At 42.9% G+C, this 12,784-nt stretch overlaps 1 protein-coding gene across 7 annotated transcripts in view; it reads left to right on the top strand.

Annotated features, from left to right (window-relative positions):
* Positions 1-12,784, top strand: part of CUX1 (cut like homeobox 1) — a 266,570-nt gene that overhangs the window by 107,744 nt on the left and 146,042 nt on the right. For all 7 annotated transcript variants that reach the window (XM_058854097.1, XM_058854098.1, XM_058854094.1 and 4 more), the window contains exon 4: positions 10,847-10,925. In XM_058854097.1, coding sequence (XP_058710080.1) covers positions 10,847-10,925 — 79 coding nt within the window. The remainder of the gene's footprint in view (positions 1-10,846; positions 10,926-12,784) is intronic.

The following is a 12,784-nucleotide window of genomic DNA, read 5'->3' as shown; positions in this document are numbered from 1 at the left end:
CTTCTCTCCATTTCAGATCCACAGGAGATTCCTCAATTCCTGTCCCTTGAGAGGCTCAGGGAGCAACGCTGCTGGGAACAGGACACTCACCCCAGCAGCCCCCTGGGATTGCCTTGCAATTATTTATTCCCTGCCAGGGGATATTGAATGTCCTGGGAGGAGCTGGCAGAGAGACCTTTTGGTCACACAGTACCTGTGGGATGGGATGTGAGCAGGGGAGGAGGAATAGGGTAAGAGGTCCCCTGATTTTACTACTCAAATGTCAGGTTTCAGCCCCAGATTTTCCCCTGGAATTGTTCAAGGCCAGGCTGGATGGGGCTCTGAGTAACCTGCTCTAGTGGAAGGTGCACATGGCAAGGGAGCTGGGGCAAGATGGGCTTTAAGATCCCTTCCAAACCAAACTTTTCAGTGTGTTTTTTTAAAAAAGATCAACAGCAGTGAGTAAATAAAGCAGAGAGAAGTGGTGAGAATAAATGTTTCCTAGAGCCCCTTGTGCTGAAGAGAGTGTCCTGGAGCAGGAGTAGGGAATGCTGTAGGAGCAGCCTCCATAGGCATTGTGAGTGGGAATAAGGAGCTTTGGGGCACCACCAGATCCTCACTTACAAGTGAGGAAAAAGGTTCCTGCCTGATGCAACCTCTCCATTTCCCTGTGGGAGAGTGTCCAGCACATTTCTGCCTCCAAATCCTGTCTCCACCCCCCCACTGCTGCTGCTGCCCCATCCTTTGCTCAAACTCTGCTCTTAGACAGAGCTGGCTGCTTTTGGCATGGAATAATAAATCAGACTCCACATCAGAAGGGAAATGGGCTTTTGCAAATCCCATGTGGGCTGGGCTGTCCACAGGGCCCTGGGCTCTAGGGAGGGCCAGCAGATCAGAGGATGGAGGCAGCTCCCTAAGCAGCACAGGTATTTAAGCAGCTTTACGTGGATATTGCTGTGTTCCTGCTCCCCACCCCCTGCCTCTCCTCAGCACTTTTTTCTGGTGTGATCCCACATTCAGCACAAAGTTGGGGTTTTTTCCCCTCTTTTTGCTGGCTTGGTTTCCCACCAGGTGGGTTCAGAGCAGCAGCTCAGTGCAAGGGAGAGTCCAGGAGAGCAGAGCCAGGGGCAGGAGCAGCACAAATGTGTCAGCTCAGGTTGACTTAAACTGTCCTTGAACTGTGCCTGGGTCAGCCTGATGTGACTTAGAGAGTGGGGAAGTTAAGCTCAGGTATTTATGTCCCCTCCCAAGCACGATTTATGGGAGCTGCTGGTAAACCTGGGGCCAGTTGGTTTTTTTAAACAAACCCACAGGTCACTTTAGCCAATTTTTCTCTTTAGTTTAAGCATGGAATGTTGATACTTCCCCCCAGTATTTTCCCTTTATATCATATGAATTTATAAATACCGGACAAAGCAGAACATTCTGTATTCCTTAGTTATTTATCTCATTCATTCAGATAAAAACTGTTCCAGTTATCAAATACTCAATTTCCATTAGTACTTGGAAATAACCTTTTTTTGTATAGATCTCAGTGCTTTAAGTAACTGGATTTTTTATCATAAGAGTTAAAGTGAAAGCACTATGGAATTTAGCATACTACAAATTTTCAAATGCATTCCTAGTTCAGCATAAACCTCTATTAATTCATCACTGGAGAATAGTTTTATTATAGTACTATTTCCTTATTTAGGATCTTAATGGAAATTTGAAGGCAGTTTTCTAATTTAACAGAATGTTGTGTCTGCTTCTGAGCTGATGGTATTGTTCTTTTGAAATCTGTGGGTAACTTTTCTGCCTTCTCTGGAAGATTTAAGGTCTGGGTGGTGTAAATAGGCTATTGTGAGCAAGACAGTTAAAAGTCATTAATTTCAGAAGTGTAAAATTCCTGTCATTTTGATCTTAAATCTCTGTCTTGCTTTTCCTTTTCCTTGCCATTAACTTGAGGATGCAACTTATTAATGGTTTGCTCTGCCTGTTGTGGGCTAAATACAGGACAGAATCAGGAAAGGTTAAAGAGCTTTACCATGCAATCATGACATGATTATTATATATAATTATCAAGGCACTCCTGCAAGCAGCCTTCTGAATAAGCTGTGTTTTGGGTAGGTCACTGTGCTTTACCATGGGTATATCAATGGATGGATATTTGTACCTGAAATCCCCCCCAAAAAAACCAAAACAACAAAAAAAGAAGGGATGTTCTTTGGCTGTGTTAATTTACAGAACTGAAGTTGTGGTATGGAAATCTAATGTTGGAATCCGTATTTGTGAAGTCATCAGACAGATATTTTAAGGTTGGGAAAGGATTTCCTGAGGTCATTAGCATTCTTTTCATGTGGCATAAGAGCACTGTCCAACAGTAATGCAGTAATCCCTCATTTGGAGAACCCTCTAAGGCACAGACTCCAAAACAACGATCTGGACTTGATGTCTGTGAAAGCCATTTCTCATATTCTTCTCCCAGAGCAAGTACTTTTAAGGGTATTGCCATTCTGATGAGACCACTCTGGCTCCCCACTCAGCTGAATTGCTCTTTAAACTATTAATTTGGTCAGTCGAGTAATTTAATAATTTTCCATATGCAGACAACAGAAGCTGAAAATCAGTTTGATGTGCTGGAACTACTAATCATGTTTTTGAAGGAGTACTCTAATAATGTGTGTGCCTAAACCACTTCAGACCTACATTCTCTCTGCATTTTGAAGGACTATTCCTGAGCTGATACTCATATTTTTCTATTTTGCCCCCTTTAATTTCCTTATGTTAAACTTCCAAACCTAATTAATACAATTTCTTTCCTGTACGTTCACTCCATGATGGCTCAATTAGAGCAGCAGTAGAACTGTGGTTCAATATTCAGGCCAACTTCATAATTGAAAACACATTTTCCTCTCAAAAGCTGCAGCTGGTTTGGTTCTGCTCATGCAGAAAAGGATATAACCTTGCATAACATAGGAAATGAACGGTTGAGAGAGAAGCCAAATTCAATTTCAGTCAGATATTTTGAGGATAAGTCCATGATCTATGGAAGCAAGGGAATGAAAAGTGTGTGTATGTGGAAAGCAGCGTGTTCAGCACTCTATTAATCACGGCCAGGCTGGGTGCTGTTGTGTGCCTTGCGTTAGCACTGATGCTCGTAGGGAGGCTGGAGAGCAGCCAAGCACTCCAGAAGTTAACCTCTTAAAGACCCTGAGCTGCTTTCTGTTGAATAAATGTAATTTTGTGGTCAGAAATAAATGCTTGTGATGTAGCAGGAGCTTTGAAAACAACAGCGTGGCAAAGCTATTACAAATTGCTCTGTGTTGGGGAAGTCAACAGCATACATCAAAATCCAGCGCTCGTGTTTGGGCCCAGAGCCTCCCTGCTTTTCAATGGAAGTCCCATCAAAACCCTCTATTTACCAAAAGTGAATATTTTTGGCAGTTAATTCTCTTTTAAAATCCACTGCATATCAGTTCTGTTCCCCAAAGCAGGGAGAGGTCGTGACCCGTTCTTGGGGTAACGGCAGCTCCACAGTGCTTTCATTTCTTTGTTTACAGAAGTGTGTAAATGATTATTTATTTATTTTTGGCTGGCTTGATTGCAGTTTAAACAACATCTTTCCTGAGGAAGGTGATTTAAATATACTCCAGCATCTCAGGGGCAGATGAGCTCTCCCTGCTGAGCACACGGGGTGGCTGCTGCAGAGCCCAAAGCATCCCTGAGAGGAGACACTGACCTGCAGGGGAGGGACAGATCTGCAGAGACTCTAAAATACAGTCAGAGCCTCTCCTATTACATCCTTTTTTCCTTCCTGGGACAGCTCTCAGCTGTGGGGATAACAGGCAAAGTCCCAAACCTTACACATCCCACCAGAAGCAGCGACAGGCGCTGTGCACCTTCCCCAAAGCTCTTGCAGCTCCTCTCCAACTTGCAGGCAAGTTGTACCAAGACAGCAGAGACTACCAGGGTAACTTTGGGGAGGATCAGCCCAAATCCTCTTATTTTTACATAATTGACAAAGTGCTGAAATTCCTGTTGGCAGCTGGTGGGCTGTCTGTACCGAGGCACGCTGTGCCGCTGCCATGCGCTCGGGGGCAACAGGAACAGTGGTGGGAAATTCAGTTTATTCAGGATTCCGACAGGCAGCACTGGTGCAGCTCACAGGGTCAAGAGTGTCTTCTCATCCTCGGGAGAAAAAAAGAGAGCTTGAAGTGTGCTGGAAGGGATGGGGATGGGAGGGCTGGGTGAGGTATTCTGCCTAGTCCCTGTTTCTCCAAATACAGAATTATCTCTGTATTTATTACAGAATTACCTCTATTTATTTCACATTTACTATGAGCTGCTGTCTGGTCTTGCTTTGTCAGAAAAGAGAAGCAAGAGGGTGAGCTCAGTACAAAACACCAGGAACAGGGTGCATCTTGGTATTTATGTGCAGGTGGATTTTGCACAAAGGTGGTTAATAAATTCCTTCTTGCACAGATTCTTCTGACCTAATTTTTTAAAAAAATACCTAAACAGAAGTTTGGATCATCCATGAGGGAGAGGAGTGACTGTGGGTTCCAGGTCAGTGCTCAGAGACTGGAGGAGAGGTGCATGGGCGTGTTGGCATTAGCTTGGTGTTCAGGAGTATCCTTTATCCTTCCATGAGCAAAGTCCTTATTTCCAGGACCAGGCTGTCCTTTGATTTGTTTTACTTGAGCATGAAAAACACCAAAGCCTCCAGGAAAATTGTAACATTACATCAGAATGTATAATATGCACTAATACAGATATAAACAGAGTTAATCCACTTCCACACTGTAAAGATTGCTCGATAAAAGAGAATTCTGGTGACATTTGGCACTCTGAGCCTCCTTGTGCCATCCATTCCTTGTCACTGGTTTCGTGCCGTACCCGATCCGTGCGGCTGAGGGACCGATGCCGTGGGGTGTCCTTGCCCCAGCTCTGGGTCCCCACCTCCTCCCTCGTGCTGAGCCCAGCAAATGCACAGGATGAGTCAGATCAGTTTGCCAGCACAATGGAAAATAAATTCTTCCTCTCCTTCCTTAGTTTTTCACCGAGCCACTGAGCTGAATCCCAGTCCAGCAGGGCAGGAGGAGGGAGTGGGGCTGCTCCCTGCCTGCCTCGTGGATGCCTTGGGAGCTGGGAAACCTGCTGTGAAATGCAGAGGGAGGTGAGGAGGGAGGCAGGTGGGTTATCCAAGGCTCCAGGAAAGGTCCAGCAGGGACAGCACGGCCGCTGATCCGAAGGCAGGGTGGCAAACAGGATTTAATCAGAGCTGTGGCTCTGCTGTCAATATCTGCAGGCACATGTTGGGCTGGGCTGTTTTACTGGGAAGGAAGATCAAAGATTGGAAAAGCAGCAAGAAGTTGTCCTGTGAGAACATTCCTCAGGGGATGGCAGCGTTGTTTGTCTGGGAAAATCAGGATTTATCTGGGCATGAAAGGAAGAGGAGGTTTTAAGGGTTCAAAGTTGCAGCTGTTTCACAGTGGAGGGAAGAGAATTGAAAAGTTGAGGGGTTTGAGTCCTTCCTAAAGCTCTCTGCTTAACTTGAGGTTAAACCAACAAGTTGGTGATGCAGGCGTGCCCTTCCCAGGCTCTTTCCTGGTACCTATGTCGAGATCCAAAAGCAGCTTTGTTAAACAGATTGGTATTGGATCCACTCTGAAGTCCTTAATTCTGTTAAAGAATTTATAGCCCAGCTAAAGTCCACGCCATATGCCTTAAGCAACTGCACAGAAATAATTTCTTTATCATTTTGCTTCAAAACTGTTTTAATTGCAACAAAGCTAAAAATAATATTTTTTTACTTTTTCTTTTGTCAGTGGCAAAATAAATTAACAGGGATGCTGAATAAATTTTTATTAATTTGTAAATTACAATGTTATTTTTAATAATTTATTTATTAATATCTCTTGGTATTAAGAAAGGGAAATCAAGCCAACTGTATTGTAAAGGCTTCAAAGCAAAACTGATGCATTAATAATCCTGCCATAGCCACCATTTGATTCCAAGGCAGTTATTTAAGAATACAGCATGGCTTAAGAGAGTGGTGCTTTAATGAGTTGTTCTCGTGCTTTTCCCTTCGTTTCATATGGTTCTTCCAGTTCTTAATGGTGTCTTGGTAACTTGTAGTAATTGAAGACAAATGGAAAAATTTCGTGATGCAAAACAATACGACAGAAGATGTGTAAGGGAAAAGGGATGGGTGTCTCCTTAAGGCATCCATTTATTAAAAATCAGAATAGAAAAATAACTTCTATTTTAAATGATTTATTTTTACTTGATAAATTAGTTCCAGATCGTGTGCAGGGCAGTAAAGGACATGTTAAGGTGGTTAACAAGAGAGAGCTAAATTGGAGAACTGTGAGGATAAGTGGAAGAGCTGGGACTGTGAAGTTCCTATTTAGCACAGTTGTGTGAACACTTGTGTTTGTGGTACTGAGAACAAATCACCAGTGCTTTGGTAATGCCAGACAGACACAGCACTGGGAACCCCTCACAAAGGAGCTGTCTTTGGGATGCTGAGTGCAGCATCCCAATCTTCTGCTCTGCTGATGATCTGAGTGGATCTAAGATGAGCAGCACATGTGCCAGTCCCGTGCTCAGAGATGTGTTAATGTGCTGATATCCCTCAGTTGAGAGAATTCAAGTGTCAGTGCAGGATGTGCTGGCATCTGGCAGTCCATCTTCCTTGCAGAGAGCTTCATCATCCTGGTCCTAAATTCAGGAGCAGAGATGTGCATCCTTCAGTGTGACTGCAGTCCTTGGGGCCATACCACATTCATACAGCCCAGAGCATCCCAGCCCTGCAGACCCGTGCTCAGAAGATTACAGGGCAGTAAACATCAGACTTGAATTAATGCTGAAATCTCCTACTGCATAAAAACTGTCAGATTCCAAACTAAAGCCACAGACTTTGCTTTTATCCTTCAGAACTTGGCTGGACATGGCTGAAAGAGGCAACATTCAGATAAATCTAGGTTCAGCACCTTCCCTGGCCTAGGTGTCAGATTTGTGGTGCTTACGTAAATGTGGAGATAAATCCATGGATTTCTTTGATGATATTTTGATTTCAGGCAGGTGCAGTGGGTATTAGACTGGGACCAAGTGCTCCTGAGCTAGACTGTCCATGTTTTTGGGGGAGCAAGCCAGCAGTGTCAGACAACAAGGGAGAGTGGGATCAAACCACGGAGATCTCCATGGGCAGGTCTGAAGGAGACGATTGTGGAGGACAAGGGGGGACACTCAGCCTCTGGGGTGACCTTGGTACCCTGAGCATCAGCTCAGGAGAGCACTTGACCTGGAAAAACAAGGTGGATAAAGGGAGGACTGGTCTCAGCACAGTGTCTGGCCACGGCTCCTCCTCCTCTGGAGATGTTTTAGGGATGAAGAGTGAGATGAAGGCTGTGCTGAGCAGGGAGGATTCCTCAGTTCTGTTATCTCACTGCAGCGCCAGTGGTATTATCAAGACAAATAGGAATGCCAAAACTTAAAAGTGAACATATGTTTATGGGGGTGGTGGGGAATACAGAGGTCACTGTTGTTTCTTTCTGCTCAGAGAAGACATAATGGGGCCTGGTTTAGATAAATTAAGATTTGGAGCTAAGCTCGTGTCAAGACAACGCGAGTGTAATTATAAGTTGACTTCTCTCAGGGTCCCTGAAGTTTTTAGAGTCAAATAAAAATGTTTAGCAAGAGTTTTATAATGTAGTTCAACGGTTTAATGTGAGCTGATTGCAGCTCAGCCTTGTTGGCTCCTGAACCAATTTTACTTTGATTTGAAAAATTTTCAGTGAACTTCCAAATGTTTCCATGTCATTTCAGTCCTCTGTTTCCTCTCTCTCTGGACTTCATTTATAATTTGCTATTTTTGATGTCTTTTTCCTCCTGTATTTCTTTATTTCCTTAAGCACCTGGGTGCTGGCATGCTTAATTATTTTTTTATTCCAGTTAAAGTTGTCACAGTGCTTTTTCTGAATTTTATTTTAAGATATAAAATAGTTGCACTGCTCATTTTTAGTAGAACTTTAAACCAGACAGGTTGATTTATTTTTTTTAACAACTAAAACATAAACCCATATTTCTGCCTAGTGGGATTGTTTGGAATTCTGGTTTTGAATTTGAAGGCGAAAAAAGGTGTAAAATACCTGTGATTTACAAACTGCTTCCTTTGGAAAGTCTCTGATCTCCTTGCAAGATGTTGTTTCAAATCTGGTTTATATTTCCATCACTCTATAACTGGTAAGGAGCAAATAAACCATACCTTCTATAATACTTAGAGAGAATAAAAGTACAAATGCTCTTTATTAAAATGTGGAAAAACTGTAATAGGAAAACAAATCCATCCTGTTATTTCCCAGAAATGGAAGCATTTTAAGTGCTTTGCTTTTCATAAAAGGGGCAAATGAATTTTTCAAAATACAGTACAGAATCAGTGCTGTAATGCTAATTGTATTTAATAATAGTAATTTAAATTTGGCTGCTCTCTACCGAGCAGCAGCGAGAGAAAATTTTATGTGGGAACATTGAAGTCCAGAAGTGTAACATATGGTGTGGTTTGGCCTTCAGAGAGTCTCTGTGCACCCATGAAACAGCTCAACTGCACGAGTGTCCCTGGTGGTGCCCCTTCCTTCTCACCCCATCCCTGAGCAGTGCCTGACACTCCCCAGCATGGATTTACACATCCTGGGGCCTCCCTGCCTTTGGCACTTCGTTCCACAGGCTCATTTCAAGTACTCCTCGTGTGAAAATGTTCTCTCCAAATCGCTTCTGTTCCCTTTCCCTAATGAGCATCAGTCCATCTGTGATTGCTCCAATTCGGATTATTAAGTGGGTTATTCACAGCCATCAATCCCTTGCTCTGTGGCACATTAGATGCCTTGGGAGATTCCAGTGCCTTTCCGTGGTTTTTTCTTGGTAAACTCTGAAAGACCAGCATGGCCAACTCTTCTTGAGAATTTGTATCTGCTCTCCACATCCTCCAGCATTTCTGATGCTCATTTATCACGTTTCCAATACCCTTTGATAAGCTGCAAACAGGTGTCAGTTACACCACACCTCCACTCACCTCCATAAATTAATCCAGATCCTGGGGGGCTGTAAGCAAAATAGGAACTTGGTTTATTTCTTTAAACACAACCTTGTATTGTGTTGCCAGAACTTGTCTCTTCCCAGCCTCTCGCAGTATCTCCCAAGATTTCCTTGCTGCTGCTGCCAAATGCTGTGTGGACTCTGGCCGTGTCCTTATTTCCCTCCTTGACCCCTCCTCCCCTCCAAGCCTTTCCTTGAGCATTGTGCCTCTGTGTGATTTCCACAATTGTTCTTGTCCTTTGGTTTTGTGGCCTTAATCCTGCCCGCAATGATCACGACAAGTTCCTGACCAGCCATGAGGCTGATCCACACCAGCCCTGCTGTGCTCCAACGCCGGCTCCCTACATTATTTCATCATCCACTCTGTAGGATTGCCCTCCTCTCCCTTCCCAAACCTTTCCCTTCTCTTCACAGAGGCATTTCAGGACAGAATAAACACACGTGGCACCAGGGCTGACCCTGCAGCACCCTCCTGCTTTATCTCCTCTCCTCTTCCTCTCTCGGGCACCCGGCGCTTCCCAAGCCCGAGCGCTGGCTTGGTCACACGCTTCCCAGTGCTGCAAATCCCCCTCCTGCAGAATAAAATATCAGATACTTTCCTGAAATACAGATACAGTAAACTCTGGCCATTGTTTCTGCCTTATCTACTGAATCAATAATGTAGAGAAAGAATTCAAGGACGTTTTTCAGACAGGGCCTTCCTTTTTTTAGGCCGCGGTGACGTCCGCACCTTTAAATGGTTCCATAATATTCACTGCCTTTCAAATACACAGAAGAATTGATATCAGGCCTTTGTATCCGCAGTTCTTCAGATCCTTCCTTGCCTTTTATTAAAATATGGGAACGATAATCTCCATGCCTTTGGTTTCCTGATTTGGGTAAGCTGCCACAGAGCTGTGTCAGGCTTTCCTGTTTCCCTTTCTGTCCCTCTGCTTTGGAGTATTAATTCACTGGATCTGATCCTGAGTCAGTTTGGTTGTTTATTGTCAATATGAAGCAATAGTAAATCCTCTGGTTTCTAGCACAATAGGAAAATACATGTTTACAAAAAAAAAAGTTGCTGTGGAATAAACATTTTATTCCTGGAGCCGTTAAGCTGCCTTTCCTTGTAAAATGGAGTTTTAGATGAAAATACAGACAGAGAGGAAAAATAATAAAATAATAAAAATAAATTCTTAGATGAGTATTGTGTGTGTTACAGAACACAAGGAGAAGCTGGTCAGGGAAGCTCAGGAGTGCAGACTGTGCCTGAGCTGTATTAGAAAACTTCTTTGCATGTAGAAGATTCACAGTTATTTAGTGTTAAGTATCACAGGGCACTCAACAAGTCCATCTTTTCATCTCCTCACATGCTCATTGGAAATAATAGAAAAATCTATTTACCACAATAAAGGCAGAGTGGGACATCAGAAGTGGCTGTGATTCTATTTGCTGTGTTAGATTTTAGTAAGTGGTAAAGGAAAACAGTTGTTGAGGAGAGAGTCTGCCTGACAAATACCAGGCTTTATATAAAGATTTAAAGTTAGGAATCACAACAGGCAGGAGTGTTCATAAAAATATTGATGCTTGTTATTGGGCTGAAAAATGGATTTTAAATTATATTCAGTACAAATGTAGCAGGAACAATCTTTTAAGACTGCTTCTATAGGAGCTGTACACAGGAGACCTGGGTTCCCTTTCTATGTACTTACTAGTTTCACGTGATATTATTAATTTATATTTATAATTCTGAGTGTGAGAGGTGTATTGGAACAAGTCTTAAAGCTTCTTCTCTCATCTCCCCTTTTAGATTGATGCATTGGGTAAACGAAGCAAAGAAGCAGAGGCAGCCTTCTTGAATGTTTATAAGAGATTAATTGATGTTCCAGGTAAGCAAATTATTCCCTTATTCTGAGAAACTAATGGTTCATGTTTGTGTGAATGCTACTGGGCATTTTTCCTACCTTTAATAAGGTAAATATGAGCGATGATTTTGTTCTGGAACTGATAGACTCCTGTATTGTTTCTAATGGAGAGAACTCTAACTGTGGCACATTTCAGGACTTCTCAGTGCATCTACATGTTAATGTTTGTATGAATCAATTTATATTATTATGATACTGTGTGATCCTTAGTATTTTGTTTTGTTAGAGGGTTCAGACAACTTTAAGCAAAAAAAATGCATCTCAGAGCTTCACCAAGAAACAGCAATATTTGTACTTTCAAAGGATAGAGAAAACTTTTCATGCCTTCCAAAAAAAACAAAAGAAAAAGCCTTACTGAAAAGTAAATCACTACCAAATTTCAGTTCTGTGCAGTGTAAGTGTGATCATAAATTTTATTCAGAGGCCTTTATTGTATGTGTTTTCAACTTCCCTTTTGTTTGGCATCCAAACTTTCTTTGTTTGGCATTTGGTTTCAGTTCATTTCTTTTTACATTTTGGGAGTTGGTTTTGGGCTTTTTTTTGTTGTTGTTGTTTGTTTGTATTTTTTTCCCAGTGGAAAATAAATAACTGCCTGAACAGATTTTTCTTTTTACATCCATATCACAGGGAGTGAGGAGCCCAAGTCTCCACTGCCACATCTTGACCTGACTGAGTTTTTGGTACATGACTGTGTGTGTCATTTTATGGTTTTATAAAACATCACGTATATATATAATATTCCAAATACCTCAAGAGGGCCTTTGAGGTGTAATTAATACTTTTAAATACCTTTAGGGCTTCAGAATACCCTGGCCTTTACTGGTTTTACCATTTAAGGGGAACACATTTCATTCATGCTTCAAATAAAAATTAAATTTTTTATGTTTTAGTTTAATGATTAGCTGGTTGAAAGGTAAGTGTTTTCAGATGCTCAGTCTGAGCTAACAAATATATATTTTTATGCTTTCCCATTCATATCTGAGCAGTGCCCAGTGGCCAGTCCCTCTGTAGGGTTGCAGGAACTCACCACGCTCTTCCTGGGCCACAATTTACCTTGGAAATGTTTTTAGGTTAGTCATCTGTGGTCTGTGAGTTTTCCTTCTCTTATTTCCTGCTCAGAGTGTCAGTAACATTCTGCTGAACAGAACATTTCCCTTTGGCCACCTGCTCATGCCATGGGAGGAGTGGATAACTCGGAGAGGGTCCCGACCATCACGGGCAGTTTGCCTGGCACGAGCAGTGTGGGCCTGGGATGGGCACCCACAGCTCTGGCTTGGAAAGAAACTTCTCCATGAGAACATTCCCAACATCTCTGCAGCCTGGGAGTCCAGCAGTGAGCGCTGGGGAGAGGCACTGCAGCCCCTCCATCTCCGCACTAACGCTCGCTGCAGTTTCCTGCCATAATTTGGGAGCTGAGTAGGTTTGAGTTGGAACAGTCTGGCTTTTTTCACGACTGAGAAGTGGTGTCAAACAAGAGCTGGGTGGGATCCTTCGTGTGCTCTTGTGCACAGGCTTCTTTCTGAAGCCTGGCACGATCACAGGTGCTGGGATCTGAGCAGCAGATCAGACCAAGCCTTGAGGATAAGGTAGGATTTATATCCCACCCATACAGTTGAAATGGTGAAGGACTTTGTCAGGACTTCTTTGTAGGAGAAAGAATTTTCTCTTTCCTTTCAATTTCAGGAGCAAAATTTACAGCCCTGCTCCCACACCCCACAGCCTCTCTTGCCCCTCCATCCCCTGCGCGTGCCTTATGTCACCCGTCACAGAAATATTTCTTTGATATTCTTAAAACACATAAAAACTTCAGCTTGGCTGAGTTG

Source organism: Poecile atricapillus, chromosome 21 (assembly GCF_030490865.1).
Source record: "Poecile atricapillus isolate bPoeAtr1 chromosome 21, bPoeAtr1.hap1, whole genome shotgun sequence".
Taxonomy (NCBI): Eukaryota; Metazoa; Chordata; class Aves; order Passeriformes; family Paridae; genus Poecile; species Poecile atricapillus.
This window is presented reverse-complemented; position numbering and strand designations above follow the sequence as displayed.